Below are 16,559 nucleotides of genomic sequence, written 5' to 3'. Positions count from 1 at the left end.
ATCGTTTGGAGTGCTCTGCAGGCCTTCTCTCTGGCAGGCAGGGAGGGCTGGTGAGGGTTCTGCTGTGACCTTCGGTGCAGGCTGGCCCCTTTCCCACACAACCGGGCAGAGACCTGCGTCACTCCACCCTGCACCCCCACCAGGAGTCACTCAGCTCTCAGGCCTGGGAAAGCCCTGTCCGTCTGTCTGTTTGTCTATCTGTCTCGGTCTCTCTCTCCCTCTCTACATGGAGACCAGGACCTAAGAGGCATTTGTGCTCCCATCCTTAATTCCAGATAGCATGCTATTAGCACTCTCTTGCCAGAGAACCCCAAACCAAAAGTGACACCCAACCCAAACTCATCTTATCAGAGATCACCAAACCCCAGCAAAGGTGATGCTCAAACCAAACTCATTTTATCAGAGATCACCAAACCCCAGCAAAGGTGACACTCAACCCACACTCATCATATCAAAGATCACCAAACCCCACCAAAGATGATGCTCAAACCAAACTCATTTTATCAGAGATCACCAAACCCCAGCAAAGGTGATGCTCAGCCCAAACTCATCATATCAAAGATCACCAAACCCCACCAAAGGTGATGCTCAGCCCAAACTCATCATATCAAAGATCACCAAACCCCACCAAAGATGATGCTCAACCCAAACTCATCTTATCAGAGGTCACCAAACCCCACCAAAGGTGATGCTCAGCCCAAACTCATCATATCAAAGATCACCAAACCCCACCAAAGGTGACGCTCAACCCAAACTAATCTTATTTGAGAACAGACAGCAGTGAGCTCAGACCCTAATGAGAGACCGAGTGGTCTGTTTCTGATCCTGTCCTTTTCTCTAAAGCTGCATAACATGGAGCTTTTAGTGAGCCTCAAAAGTTTTGGAGAAGCATTAAGAAATGAAAACAGGTGTTATTCTTCTCTCCTCTTATTTAAATATTTTTGTTATTCCCTGGTGCATAATTTTAAAAATGGACCCTTACTAAGCAATATGCCTGGATGTGAACAAAGTTATCAAATAAATATGAAAGAGAAAGACGAACACAATTAATTGGATAAGATCATCAGTGGAATATATGATAATTCATGTTTTTTCCTGTTAGGTAACACCTTTGGTGTGACACAGAGGAAATGGGCAGAAGCTCATAGAAGCTTGTTGCAGTGTGTCATGGACCTCCAAAGTTGACAAATTAAAAATCATCTAAATTATTGATTTTTTTTTGTTTGTTTGTTTTTTGAAGAATAATTTATAGAAAAATATTGAAGCAGCAATTAGCAAACGATCTGAGCAGAAATGAAACAAGATCACTAGTTGATTCAACTTAATATCAATGATTAGTCTAATAGCTCAAAGAATACGAACATGAATATTTAAGCTGGTTAAACATAATTAAGCTTTTAAATATGGAGGACACCCACCGGTTTTAGAATGATAGGCTTATAGCATTTACTTAATAATACCCCAAGAAAAAATTACTCAAAACCCTCAATAGAAATAATTGTCAGATTCCATTAATTAGTCCCAAGTGGCCCTCAGAATAATGAAAGTTTTTAATAATATTTTGTTTTCCACATTTCCACATTTAAAAAACACAAGATTTTTGACTTTTAAACAAAAATTAGTCATATCTATTTAAACCCTTAATGTAATATTTGTGATCATTGTGTTTGTTTAATATTTATACTGTAATGTATACACATTTTTTTCGATATAATAATGGCATCACAATTTATATCCATTGCAATACAGCCTATAGGGTGTGTTGGATAAAAGTGATAAATGCTAATCATTTTATTGGGGTAGTGGCCCTTAGCCACAGACTGGTTATTTCAAGAAGATCAAACACAATCATAGAATTGCTGCGCCTCCTTCATCCACTGTAACTGACTACTGCTGCCACCATGTGCACAGAAATACATCTACATTTTCTGCGTTATTATTTAAAAATCTCAGGCTTTAACTTACTACTCTACAGACTGATACCAAGTTCCATAAAGTTTAAACAAAAAAAGGGGAGTGGGGAATTGTAATGTCAGAGAGAATAATTTTAGTATAATTTTTAATAATTTCTAGTACAACAAATAAGGGGAATGTTTTACTGGAATTGTGAATTTTATAATACAAACACCAAATCACACTGGTACCTCACACAGGCAAAACAATAGGACCATCATATATTTTCCCCAGGATTTTTGAGGAGGCCATTTAGAAAAATTTAAATGTATCAGAAATTATTCATTTAAAAATGTAAAGAACCTTTTACAAATGTGCTTTAAAGTTTAGGCTTTTGGTGTTCATTGTATTGGCACTAAAACACTTTACAATCCTTGAAATCAATATAGTATTTTTTGTAATTATCTAATTACCTAATTTTGAGTATTGTGAATTCTATCTTGGAGACTTACCAAGTGTACAGAAACACGAAGAAGCAAAAGTCACATTTGACAGCAGTTCAATGAAGTGATTTGCAGTGCGAGGGTGGACTACTTCAGGCAAGGCTGAGAGCGTTGTGTAGTATGAATTTTATGTATGGTATGCCTACGTAACCAAAATACCGAATATTATAAAAAATGACTGGGTTTTTTTGACAATTAAAGATTATTTACAGGTTTTGAAGAAAATGTGTTAGCATCAATTTTTTTTTTTTTTGGCATTTTTCTCCCATTTTCTCCCCAGTTTTAGTCATACCATTTCCCCGTGTGAATCACGGTCCTGGTCGATGCGCTATCCTCTGTTCATCTGGGGAGGGTGTAGACTACCACATGCCTCCTCCGATACATGTGGAGTCGCCAGCCGCTTCTTTTCACCTGACAGCGAGGAGTTTCACTGGGAGAGCATAATGCGTGCGGAGGTTCCCACTATCTCCCCCAGATCCCCTCCCTGCTGAACAGGCACCCCGACCAACCAGTAGGAGCCGCTAATGTAACGATCAGGACTCACACCCTCACCGGCTTCCCACTCGTGAACACTGCCAATTTTTTGTTTTCATAGGTCTCTGTGGTGGTAGGCGAGTGCTTATACCTCTACACTACCCAGACGGCCAGTGTTAGCACTTAATTAATTCTTACAGAGTAGATTATGCTCAAATAGTGTGTTGATTATATGCCACACCTCATTTATGAAATAGAATAACATGGACTGTGAATTAAGTGGTGAAATGTCATGCTTAGTGAAAATCAAGAAGGAAAAACACAGACCTAGTTATTATGACCTTGTCTGTACTGCACAAATCTCAACAAAAGGAAAGCAATACTACACACCACTTAATTAGAACTGTCTTTTATTATCCATACAATGGTGTAAATATCAAATTTCCACCATACAGTACTGAAACGGCATATATTTCATTGCACCCAAAGCAATTCTAAAAGCTCTAGCAATAATAAACTGTAAGTTCAAGACAGAAACTTCTTGCATACATCCACTCTATTTTTCCATTTTTCCCTTGTATACAAAAATGTCTAGGAAAAAAAATGCATTTCTGGTAAAATGTGTGTAAATGATAAACATGGCTTGAGTTAATTTTAGTTGAAGATGCAAATTGAACCCATGACTTCCACTCCCTTCAGTGATCACTGCGCCCTGAGAAGGCAGATTATGTCAAGAGAGAAGTGCTCTTTTGCTCTTCAGTTACGAGTGACCACATTACAGGAAGGAGATTGTGTTAATTTCCCCTCTATTCACATCACATACGTTTATTGGTCATCAACAATTTTTTTTAAAGAAGGCCTTTACAAGATGCAGCGATTCCCCAAAAGTATAACAAATCCACAAGAAAAAAACAAGACTGACACACATTGCGAAAGAGGCACAGGCAGATAAACCAGTGAGCGAAGGAGTGAAGCCCCCTTCCCCTCTCCAACAGGATGTGTGGTGTAGGACAGCATTTCCCAAACTGTGTAATTTTATGACATTATATACATAATGTCATAAAATTATTTTCTCATCTAATTTGATGAACGGGTATATTTTCATTGTCAATGAGAAGGAGAACGGTGGGAAAATGACAGCAATGGTCAATTCTGACCACCATCGAATGATTAGACCTATTTTTAGCGCATGCGTAAAATTAATATCGAAACTGCTTCAGGTGGCAAAATTAAATGTGCCGTGGTGCAGTTCCATTTGCAAAGCAGAGCGGAAGAAAAACGAAAAAACTAAATGGACAAGTTTTTAATAGGGCCAAAAAGAAGAACAGAAGGAAACAACGCAACACCATAAACAAGTGGAAATGAGGAGGCGACGAAACCAAAAATAAGAAAATATGACGATTCATACCTGGCTTTTGGGTTCAGTACATTGACATGACGTCAGATTCGGACCTACAGCTGCAGTTCCCTGCCATGACATTAACCGAGTTTTGGGCAAGCGAGACTATCCTCTTCTAAAGCAGAAAGCTATGCACATATTGCTTCCATTTGCCACTACATACCTGTGCGAGATTGGGTTCTCTGCCGTTGCTTCAATAAAATCAAAGTACAGGGCGCAGTTGAATATTGAACTAAGAGTGGCCATCTCAAAACTGCAGCCTCATATTGAGAAGCTATGCCAGAGGAAGCAGGCCCACCCAAGTCACTAAAAAACACGGGAAAGGTAAGCCCTGTCTCATGCGTTGTATGTTCCACATATAGTGATTTAAATTCATTATTAGGCCTTTATTCATAATAATAATAATACTAACCGGGGGGGGGGGGGGGGGTGACCTTCGCTTGAGGGGGCTTATGATAAAATAGTTTGGGAAACACTGGTGTAGGGGAATGTAGAGCTGCAATGGGTTAGTCACAAGGACTGGGAGCAAAAGAGAAGTGAGGGGTAAACTAGTCAAAGAACGAGTGAACACTTTTATTATAACTCATCAGTTTGATTTTGACTTTAAAAATCTGTAGTTATTACATTAAAACATAAATGTTTCTTTTTTGTACATGGGTAAAAAATATATTTCATCTACGTTTAAGTTAAATTTAAAAATTTAAGAAGTGGAAGAGTAATGTATGACACGTCGACAAGAAAAACAAACAGCGCTGACTTAATAATCACTACATATCCTAAGCCTTTAGTACAGTGAGGACACACTATTGACCTGAGTGTAATTAGCTGGAAAACTGATGGAGGCAGAAAAATTGTGAGAGGGATGAAGTGAAAATCCTCTGGAAATCAAACAAGAACAAGGCACATTTTCTTGGTAGGCATCATATATCACCTTCCATTTCATCTTCAGTGTTTGACCCTTGCTTCGCGCTCTCTGCTCTTCAGGTTTCGTGCTGGTCTGTTGTCTCTTCTTCCCTTCTTTACAATCCTCTTCATATTTGCAACTGCTACTGCTAATTTCCTGATCTTTTCGGTATCTGTGCTTTGTTATATTTTGTTTGCTGTTCAGAAGTAGTTTAAAGACTGCACTTATGCATAATCTGTAAAAGAGGAATGGATCAAAGTTCAGAGGAATCTTAGCAGTTCACAAAAAACCCACAGTCCCTCTCGAATGCACACCATGACTTGTTTCCTGCTCTACATCCTCCTGCACTCATGCACGCACACACACAGATATATTTATATATACACCTACCAATATATATACATATGTGTACATACACTGTATATGTACCTATATATATATATATATATATATATATATATATATATATAGGTAGCCCAAGTCAAGTGTCTGGTAAAAAAAAATTATCCACCAGACACTGGCTGGTTCAGCAAAACATTATTTTCAGACCCTGTATACAAACAAACAAATAAGCACACACGCATGCGCGCACACGCACACACACAACATCAGCTTCATATTCAGTGGAATTTATCTGAATTTACAACCGCTGGTTTATACAGCTCTTTAACCACTACACCACACTACTGCCCTGTGTGAATCAATTCGTTTTAACCTGAATGTCTAGTCCTTGAGTGCAACAGTTGTGATCTGACTGCTGTGCATATCCTTGGAGCCTTGCATATGGACCAAATGAATTTAGATCCAGAGAAAGCAGGAGGATACACAAAGCACACAGTGTACAGGAAACATCATATGACATCCTGCAGGGGGAATTATGCTTGTATGCTTTTTCTGATTTTATGCTATCTGGTCATGTCTGCAATCTTCATGTCGAGCAGTTTACACATAAGGGAGTAAATAGATAGTTGGCTACATATACTTACACAATTAAAGCTTTTGTAAGTATAATTAACAGACTTACATTTACAAAATATAAATTATACGTATAAACCAGGCCTAGGACAGATGTTATTTTAAATTTTCTTTATGAAAAGTAACTATTTAAAAAATAAATACATCAAGGCAGTATCAAAAAAGATCATTCCAGACTAATTTAATTTTACAAATATTTTTAACTTAACTCTTTTCAATAATATTTGCTGCAGCATCAAAGTTTAAATATTATAAATTTGCTTTGAGCATATTTATTACAGTTGACATTCACAGATAACATATCATTTTTAATAGCACAAGTCTGCTTTAGATTGTCCTAAAAATGTTCAATAAGGACAAATTTTTGATCATTCAGCACATATTATGTCATACAGAGTCACATTGTTAGAGCATCTTTTTCTGCACACTTCAGGAAAGGCACTAGTGAGGACTGCCACCCAGTGCGCTTATACATGTCTATTCTACATAGTGTTCGCAAATGCTCACATTTGACCTTACTTACCAGTAGGGGCAGGAGTATGCTGTCGGTTGCCCTTTATGGTCATGAAAGTGAGGTAAGCATCATAACCAAACAAGATTCCTGCCAGTAAACCCAACACCTGAGAGGGAGACAGGGAGATAAGGGCTTGAGCCACCGAGGAAAACTAAGCACAGTATACACCATTATGCTTATCTGAGGTACATGACCACATTTTGTGTGTGTGTGTGTGTGTGTGTGTGTGTGTGTGTGTGAAAGCCAAAGTAAAAAGCCATAAAGGAATGAGTAATTTAATAGTTCAATTGCACTGATACTCTGGTCACGGCTATTGTGTACGAAGGCACACAAATCATACAGTGATTACATATTTTGACAAACACACAATGCCTGCATGTAAAATTAAACCAAATTACTAAATTTGGTAAATGCATATGTAATCTGGAGATTCTGCACAAAATCAAAGAGGATGTCTCTCAAATACTCAGATGTCAAAAGTTTCATTTGTCAGCTGAACAATAACATAAATACAAGCCAGACGTTCATATAGCTATACATCAATTAATTTGTGTGGTGTAATGTTAACAAAGGCCATATGTTTATTAGTATACAATATATTATATATTTACAGTACTGTGGCCTTCAATTTATGAAATTCAATTCTTACAGGTGCCCTCTTACAGACCATAAATCACCCAAACTGATATCACCCTCTAAGCTTGAGGTAACTGAGTTGCCCTCATTAATGTACATATGACAAAAAGTCAATACTTGTGTGTCATGTACACTCCTGGGCAAAAAAAAATTGGCCAAGCCATAAATGGAAAAATATTAAGCTTTTAATGGTCTTAACAACAAATCATTAGCAAGAATTAGACAAATGCACTCCTGAGACCTCCTGTGCCACCATTTGCCTGTTTACTAATGCTGCAGTAAACTGTTTGGGAAAAAGCTAGAAAGAGGGAAATTCACTTATACAGTAGACAAATTAACATAATATCAAATAAAAGAGTCATGTCTTGTATTTGGTTGCATATCATTTGCATGACATGACTTCCTGATGTCTGTGACCTATCAACATCATCAGAGTCTGGATATCTTATTTTCAGGTTGTCCTAGAAGTGATACAAGAACTCTTTGCATTTGAATGGATCTCTATGGGAATTGGGGGGTGGGACTAGATTCAGCTGTAAATTATGTTGATACAGTATGGAACACGTGTGTTGGCTAAATGGCTTTAAGTCATCAAGGGTCCAAGGTATCAAATGAGCCTCAAACCACCGTGCTGCTGCCAGATATGCAGTAGATACTACAAGCATTGTTTCTCCTGAATATTTTTTCCATTGAATTCAGCAGGAAAATTAATCAAGAGAAACAATGCTTGTCGTATGTTTACTTAATTCTTTTGCCAGCTTAATTCTTTTGCCATTTTGGGCTTGGCTCATTTTTTGCCCAGGAGTGTATATTAAATGTACACAAATGTCAGCAACATTTATTTAAATAATGAAAGACTTTAAATAATGAATAACATTCACATAGTTGCCTAAATTAATGAGATAAGGAAATGGCAACCAAGGCAATCAAGAGAAACCACCTTTAACCAAAATGGTAAACAACGATAATCTGATTTTTCAGAACAAAATCAGACACATTATTTTAGTCGAAAATACATCATTTTTGTCAAGCAACACATCATATAAATTAGCCTTCAGCCTTAATGAACATCAGATGGGTCAGATGAGAAAACATGAGCGGTTGTAAAGGGAGATTATAGGCCACGGAGGATCTGAGATTTGAGATAGGACGGTGGCACAGAAAAGGCTCTGAATCCTGCATAGGCCACATCACACTAGGCAGTGTGCTGAAGCAGATTAGGAGAAGAAGCATGGGAATAGTGCTTAGATCAGCAAAGTGAAATCAAACAGTAATTCCATTTTTCATATAATATTGACAGTCCTCAATAATTTGCTTTGAAAAGACCAATAAAATAGGCTTACCCCTCCGGCAATCCGAGCACCATCGCCAGATCCGCCAATTACACAGATCAGAGAAGTGATGAGGTAAAGGACAGAACCAATTGCAGCTCTGATAAAGTCCTATTGATATGAGGGGAAACTTGTCAATTGTACACAATTTTATTACAGGAAAGCCTTAACCTAATATCTGAATTGCATATATGGTCCATCTTTCCAGGATCTATGACAAAAAAAAGATCAAAAATGTTTGAAGGTCAAAGTGTTATTTTTTTAATAGTTTTGGAATAAAGTTTTATGGCATAATCTTCATTCCTGTCATTGCATTTCTATATGAATATCCTCTAATGTGTGTGTATGCATCTTAAACAGTCCATAAACAACATATGTCTGTCACTTACAGTCCATGGCCAACTGATAACCAGCAACTGCTTATCAAGCTCCATCACAAAGACGACCATGATGATAATGGCAAATACCATCTCACAGATGGCCACCGCAGAATAGCCACCGTAAAAGGAGGCTGCATAGCAGATAATGATAATGAAACTGAGAACCTGAAAGAGAAAGAGAGAGAGAGATTAAACCAAACCATTAAAGCAAACCAAAGCCACTAACTTGGAACACACAGATGCATACAAACCAAAACAAACTTGAGGACTAAAACATAACTATACATTGAAAAAAGGGGTGCAAAGTCCATGGAGCACATACAAATGACTGATGTCCATTACCAGTTATATTTGCATTTTATCTGATTACTCAGCCCATTATTCCTTTTTTATTAGCATTTGTTATGCAAATACAGCTAATATTCAATTTCATTTAAATTACTTCAGAGAGATGCACATTAAAATTTAATTCAGAATGCCAATGGTGAATAGACCATACACCGATAATAGTACTCGGCTGGTACCTGGGGAAAACAAATGTTATTAAACCATTTAATAAATTAAATATTATATTTAAATAATGTAATACTGAAGACACATGACTAACACTATCTTACACTTATAAACACAATGAGAAATCCAACAAGTGCATTTTTCTTGTACAAATAAGGACCATTTAAAGCCAAACTTTAAAAACTAAAATCAACTTTTGGTGGTAAATTTACATTTTATTGATGAATTAATAAAATATAACGATGCTGAAGTTCCCCTGGAATGTAGACTTGTTCGCAAGACGTTGAATGGCAACTACATTTTTGTGGGGGTTTACAAGGGCTTTTGTGATCAAAAATGTTGACTCATTATGTTTAAGCAAATCCCTTATTATGCAACACATTTGTCTGTTTGAGCCAAATTAAAGTATAAATGCTCTTTAATAAAATTCAAATGGCTAAAATGTGGATAACACCACAATTAAATAAAAAAAGATTTTCTATATTCCCTAAGAGCGAGCCATGTGCCTTTTTATGCACCTTCTGAATTTATGTTTTAGGGTAGCACCTCATCTCCAGCTGCCTGGACTCTCTCTCACACCAGAATAACCAAGCTGAGTGAACTACTGCCACACTCAGCACTGCTCCTTCATACCACACAAACTACCTCACACAGAATCGCCCACCATCCTGCATCAATGTCGGATACTCTAAATATAAGCAGCAGCTTTGCCAGCTACCCTTTAAGCCACCCACTTCAGAACCGTCATTCACAGTAGTGCATGCCATAATGCTGTCTAGGGTTCCTTTAAATCCCTGACCTGATGCATGTGGCAGAACATTTCAATGGATATTTAGCAGAAATTTCAAACCTGTGCGGGTGGTCATCCAGGAACATTATTGGACTCACTTTTTACATTATCCAACAGTTCTCAAGAGACCATAAAATAAGTCATGCGATGTCAGCAATGCAAAAACTACGTTTATACACAAACTCCGTGGAAATATAATCTCACAAACAATGCATTTAAAATTTTAATGAATTCATTTTTGTTTTCATTTTTCTTTGCATATTCCAATCTCATATGCTTTTAAATGGAACACAATAATACTTGACCCAACAAATCAAATAATTCATACCTGTCATTCAATGCAAGGCACATGGTCTGTTAGGATTGTGATTGGAATGCTATGGGTTAAAATTCAATGCACCACCTGATACAATATAATGATTAAGATACCGAAATCTGATAACATATCTGGATTTTCAACACACCCTGTGCTGTTACTGCTGTGAACTACACAAACTCATCCTGTGAAAAAGCAAATGCAAATTTAAAGGTAGTGCATTTTGTGCAAATCAACGTAGTGGAAGATTTACAGTTACAAATACCTGCCACAAATCTCCAGTTTCTCTCGCTTTCATTAGATGCCAAGATAGAACAAAAGACTGCTGAGAAGGGCACGTTTTTTCCAAACTGCAAATCCCACAGGCTCCGAGGAGAAGCTGCACATTTCGCCCTACTCATAAGTGATTTTACTTTGTTTTCAAAAGATAAAGCTTTCTTTTCACAGTCAAATCTATGAGGAAAAACAGAAAGCATAACATAAAGAAAACTCATTTTAAATGACTTGTTTATGGCTCGTAATTTTCAAATCATACATTATTCAACATAGAATTTCTTCTTTTAAATTATTACAGAAACTTTTTTCAGCAGTACAATTGATAAAATATGGTGACACTGAGCACAATTCTACATACGAGGCATATAAATTATCTGCAGTACAATTTTCATTTACACTGAATCTAGAATCTAGAACACTATCTAACAAACGACCCAGCTTGGATACATTTTTGTAGATGTGGTTCTCTGGTCTGGAGAAAGTTAAGAAAAGCTCTCTTCACAGACGTGATATATGGGACAGGGGCAGGCAGAGAGTGGGCACACATTTTTGGCACACTGACAGCATTTCTGTGTCAGGAGGGCAACCCAGTCCTGCGCATACCATTACCCTGCACGCCCAATCAGTACATCAGCTGCCAACACAAGCACACATCTCACACAAATAAACAAGGGGGTGCGATGTCTATGAGGAAATCTCATACACTACGCTTCTGGCCTCCTCCAGTGGCAAAGCAAATTTACATTCGCTCATAATCCATATTCATAAAGCAGATATCTTTACATGGAACAAGTGAAGCAGTGTTCTGTGAGGATAGAAAAGGACTGAAAGTAGAGCATGCAATGCAATCCTACATGAATTAATTCATCAGCAACGCCAATCCTTAGACTAAATAGAGACGTAGCTTGTCCGAGAAGGCATTGAAGCAAATTACACCAACTCAGCTGGCAGCAGCCTGACTAATTTCACGATCATACCCAAAACTCCAACAAAGAGACCTATGTGACTAAACAATGATCAACAGAATCTCACAGCTGCATGAGGATTCTGGAACGCTAGCTACTGCATAACAAGCCTTGGGCCTGGCAGCAACTGCTGTTTCAGGCAGGGGAGGGTTACCAGTTGTTAAAGACTCTGGACACTGAAGCTTGCAGAGCTGAACCAGAGGTGTGAACCGAGGCCCGGGGCCACCCAGAATGATGTGCAAAGTGTAATGCAGACAGCCATGTCTCCAGGGCCATGTTCCAACTCTTGATTTGCCATACTGTGAGACTGTGTGCAGGCCACATAGTGTGGGGCAGGGGGATAGTCACCTAGCACTTACTGATGAATATAGTCCCCATGTAAATACCTCAGTATTCCATATATATTGTTTCACAACACTGACAAATATTAATATTGTGCATACATCAATGAGAGGTAATATAAAACGTTATTTACAGACATCTGAAAACCAATACTGGAATAGTAGGGAGATTAATTAAAAGGAAGAAACAAATTAATCACACAAATGGGACAGCCCAGTTCAACAGAATTGGATAATTCTGAAATCTTATTCTGAAATTTCACAATTAGTTGAATGGCTGTAATATGGCAGCACAGCACATGATTGTCAAAGAGCATGACCTCAGAAGCCCCATCTTCTAGCAATTAGTCCCTGTGTTTGCTTTTAATCAATGTCAATGGGGTGCTAAAAGCAAACATTTAAAAAGCATGCATCAGTACCAAAAACTGTCAATGTAGAACAAATTAAGATTAAGATGATGTTGGCCGCTGTGTGTTATTTGCTAGAGCTAAACTGTAAAACTTTGCAAACAATATTTAGCAATTTCTCCCTATAGTTCTTTTAGTCGTACTTGGTCTCCTTTGTTTTAAAAGAAGAGAGTCATATGTACAATTAGTTACATTATATAACTTATGTGTTTTCTATTACATTTTTAACAACCACGTCTAGTGCACTGGCTTGTTTTGTATACCAAGCCATGTATAGTTGCAGTATCTATACTGTAATACTTATAACATAGATTATTGTGGGACGGGTATCAAGAAAATGTTGTTGGCAATGTAAAGAGCAATTACAATTCAGTCTTTGATGACCGCAAAGCCAGTTTAACCATGGCTTTGAAAGGGACTGAACCTCAAGAAGCCAGTTTCCATGTGAACACCCTCCCCCTCCACCGCAAAGTGTTCAAATACCCCGTGCCAGACATCAACAGCCTCTCTTCTCAGTGCCATCTCAGTTCTGAAATCACAGGCTTATGTTACTCACAGAGTCAAAGTTAAAGAAAGGAAATGTAACTAGCAATATCTGTTTGAAGGCAATTAGCTACATTATACTACAGTACAGCGCAGTATACAATTAATTCACTATCACACTATGACCAAATGTTGTGTAGAAATCGACCCACAAAACCTGTTAACGGTGCACTGTATACCGCTGTGACAATGCAGAATTACCAATGACAGTCATTTTAATTCAAAATTCCGATTTCTGATAAATGCATAGCATTAGCTTCTGTATTACATACCGTGGGTTATATCACCTGTTGTTGTAGTCTAACTAGTTTGGTCTTTATTTGGCTAGAGAATACCATAGTTTCAATAATAAGATTTAAATCAACATTACCATTTTTCAGGTTATGGAACTTTCAAAATAGTTTTCCCCATTTCAAAGGGATTTAGCACCAACATATGGTTGTGTTTGATCAAGGTTATGATTCCTTTTTGATCAAGTTCCAAAACTGACATTTCACATCTGGGCCTTCTTGACATCAGAGCCAAGAGCTTGATCCACAACCGTGAATATAACAACATACCATACTATAGTGTCCGTAAAGCATATGCAGTTAATCACAAAGTTACTGATATATTGTGCATCTGAAACATTGCTACCTATTAAAACAGCCGTACCTAAAATGGCCCATTCCTTTGGTCTCTCACATACTTTTATACAAAAGCAGTGATGGCTGGGAGTATGGGAATTGGCAGACCTAGTAGCACAGAATGTCAGAAAGTCATCATCTAAAATTGGTATATGGCACTTTAGGAATTTACAGACCTCTAAATATACTGTGAAACCAAGCAGCGCGTCTGTCTGTCTATGCGTGGTCTGAGGTGGGGGATGCAATGTATCTCAAGTATTAATAAGTGCAATTTCTGTTACAAACTGCATCTGTACCTGGATGTCACCCCAGAAGTGGGCAAAGAATAAACTTGAAATTGTGGAAACTTCAGAAATACATGTACATTAGGCTAGAAAACTGCCATTTTCTGCCCTGTGTATGCTTTACCCACTTCCAGGTTTCTATCTGAAAGCAGCATCTGGAATAGTTTCCTTGGTTGAACAGATACGGATACTACACACCCCTACTGTATACTCAATATGTATATGTTATTTGTCCAAGATTGATGGTGGAGACTTCAGGTTACATTTCATGAAATTGTAGTTGATAAATGTTTTAATTAAAGGAACTATGTTGGTTACACCACTGAAATGCTCCTGAAATCATTTTGTCCCCTGTAGGGGACATGCGTCTCCAGTCTTAATGTCAAGAGGAATATATTCTACTGAGCTGAAACAGAGACTACAATGGACATTCAACACAACTAAAGTATTTTCAGTTTTAAGACACTTGTATCACATCAAAAAAATTTAATACTTATATTCATATAGATATACAATGGAAAAATGGATGAGAACACGGTAGCTCCTTTGTTAAAAAAAAAGCGCTATACAGATAAATAAAAAAATTAAAAAATGATAGTGTGTAATATCATGATTTAAATAGCTTCATTTCAGCTTTGCACCTAGTGTTCAGCAGGACACTATAATCTCACCCAGGTGAGCAATGGAAACAACACAATTCAGTTAATGGAATACAGTGCGAGAACCAATCAAACCCTGAGGGGTTTCATTCTATTTATATTATGCTTTAGTTAGAACTATTTGCTGAAAAAGTTCACGGTTGACAGATTCTAGAGACCTACAGATAAATGCTAAATCATTAACTATACTACATGTATACGACATGTCTAATTATCCTAGAAACCTGAGTACAACTGTATTTACAACAGTAAATACAGAATTACCCCAGAAGCTGGACTTTCTGCCTCCAGGGATGTTGAAAACCATGAGTAACGCTCTGCAACATCAGCCGCAAATGTGAAGAGTCATGGACAGGAAGTAAAACACTCTATTCTTAAATTTCTTTCAAAAGCCACATTTCAGAGAAAAATGTAATTCTCTTTTTAACATCTTAGTCAATTATTTCTAATTCCTCCACGCCCCCCCACCCCCACCCCAACCCTTTCCAGCTCCTTGCACCATTGAACCCTATGAATTAGCCTTTGAAACATATATGAATAATGCAAAAAATTACACTGTTTCATCTTTCAGTATATAAACCTCAGCCCTCCTTCCTGGTTTACAGAAGACCAGAAGACATACAATGCATACATATTTTTATCTGCAGTGGCAGGTCATGTAACAGTTACAATAATGTCATCAATGCCAAATGTATTACTTGGATGTAATAAGCTACTTGTATTTGCTTTCCTATTGCGTAGCAACAATCGCTATACAGCGTTTTATTTATTTATTTATTTATTTATTTATAAGAATCAATGTAATCAGTAAAACTTCTACAGCAATACTGTCACTGAAAGAAAAGAACAATAAAAAATTTAGAATTAAAAATTACTTGAAATATCATTTAAAGACATTAAACATAGCAGTTTCAAAATGTTACTGAAACATTTTTTATAACAACGTTATACATTTTAAAATATAGTAGGCCTATAGCATATAATATGGCTTCCTTTATTAAACGTTTGATCTCTATATCTGACTCTATATATGGACATAATATTACGTCGTTCATTCATTCGATGTGATGATGACGCTTGTTATAAAAAAAGTTTTACGAAGAAATGATTATTTCCGTTGCGTTAGCCTACTATTATGGAGCCGTCTACAAGGACAGTGTGGGTGTGCGTAACGTGCCAGGCGAGGCGGTGACTGTTTATAACGGTGACTATTTAAAACAGTCAAGCAATTCAGCTACTAAGTTAAACATGACAACTTGGAAAATAATGTCGAGAATGTCCAATGAACTTCAGGTCTGAACACTGTAATTATTGACTTCTCCCTCTCTTAGGAGCAGAAGTGATTATACTCAATAAAAGTACAGCACGAATGAACAAATAACTTACTATTTCAGCAGTCAGAATGGTCCCCTTGCGGGTCCTCACATAACTCTTCAGCTTCTCAATGCAGCTAACGGCCGTAGTTTCCGGGGCGTCTGCCATGCCTTCTGTAAGGTTTCAGTGTCCGACCGTCAACCGTTTGGAATAAACTGCACGGCTACAATACCATGAATCTGGGTTGCTACAGTTTTCCAGGTTTACCGCGGCTTGGTGTTCTATTGCGTTTGTTGCCTGAACGCTGAAGAACTTTCCGAATTAAACGAAACAAATTCAAACTGAACTTGTTGCAACTTTCTTGCAACTTTGTTGCAACTACCCAGGTGTTAATTTCAGCGGTATATCCTGTGCAAATTACAGAAAAATCCTCCTCTCTCTCTTTATCTCGTAGTTCGAATCAACGACGTAGCCTACACGTCTTGACGCTAGCAAGTAAGAGAGGGGCGTTGGCTA

At 37.6% G+C, this 16,559-nt stretch overlaps 1 protein-coding gene across 1 annotated transcript; it reads right to left on the bottom strand.

The window, feature by feature from the left end:
- Positions 1-3,263: 3,263 nt before the first annotated feature.
- On the bottom strand, positions 3,264-16,559 carry plp2b (proteolipid protein 2b). Its single transcript, XM_064298431.1, has 5 exons — positions 16,116-16,559; positions 9,019-9,174; positions 8,642-8,740; positions 6,672-6,768; positions 3,264-5,408 (listed from the first exon to the last, which is right to left on the bottom strand). Exons 1-5 carry the CDS (start codon positions 16,209-16,211, stop codon positions 5,398-5,400), a joined length of 459 nt encoding a protein of 152 aa, XP_064154501.1. The 5' UTR covers positions 16,212-16,559; the 3' UTR covers positions 3,264-5,397.

This window comes from Anguilla rostrata, chromosome 11 (assembly GCF_018555375.3).
Source record: "Anguilla rostrata isolate EN2019 chromosome 11, ASM1855537v3, whole genome shotgun sequence".
In the NCBI taxonomy this organism is placed as follows: domain Eukaryota; kingdom Metazoa; phylum Chordata; class Actinopteri; order Anguilliformes; family Anguillidae; genus Anguilla; species Anguilla rostrata.
The sequence above is the reverse complement of the archived record's forward strand: the minus strand, read 5'-3'. Positions and strand labels throughout refer to the sequence as shown.

What these genes read in the sequence shown, in the direction of transcription:
- plp2b (XM_064298431.1), bottom strand. Translation starts at nt 16,211, where the DNA reads ATGGCAGACGCCCCGGAAACTACGGCCGTTAGCTGCATTGAGAAGCTG. An exon ending in CCATTCTGACTGCTGAAATA is followed by an intron (nt 9,175 to 16,115) that starts GTAAGTTATTTG and finishes TTTCTCTTTCAG; the next exon opens with GTTCTCAGTTTCATTATCAT. An exon ending in GTGCTCGGATTGCCGGAGGG is followed by an intron (nt 6,769 to 8,641) that starts GTAAGCCTATTT and finishes TCTCCCTCTCAG; the next exon opens with GTGTTGGGTTTACTGGCAGG.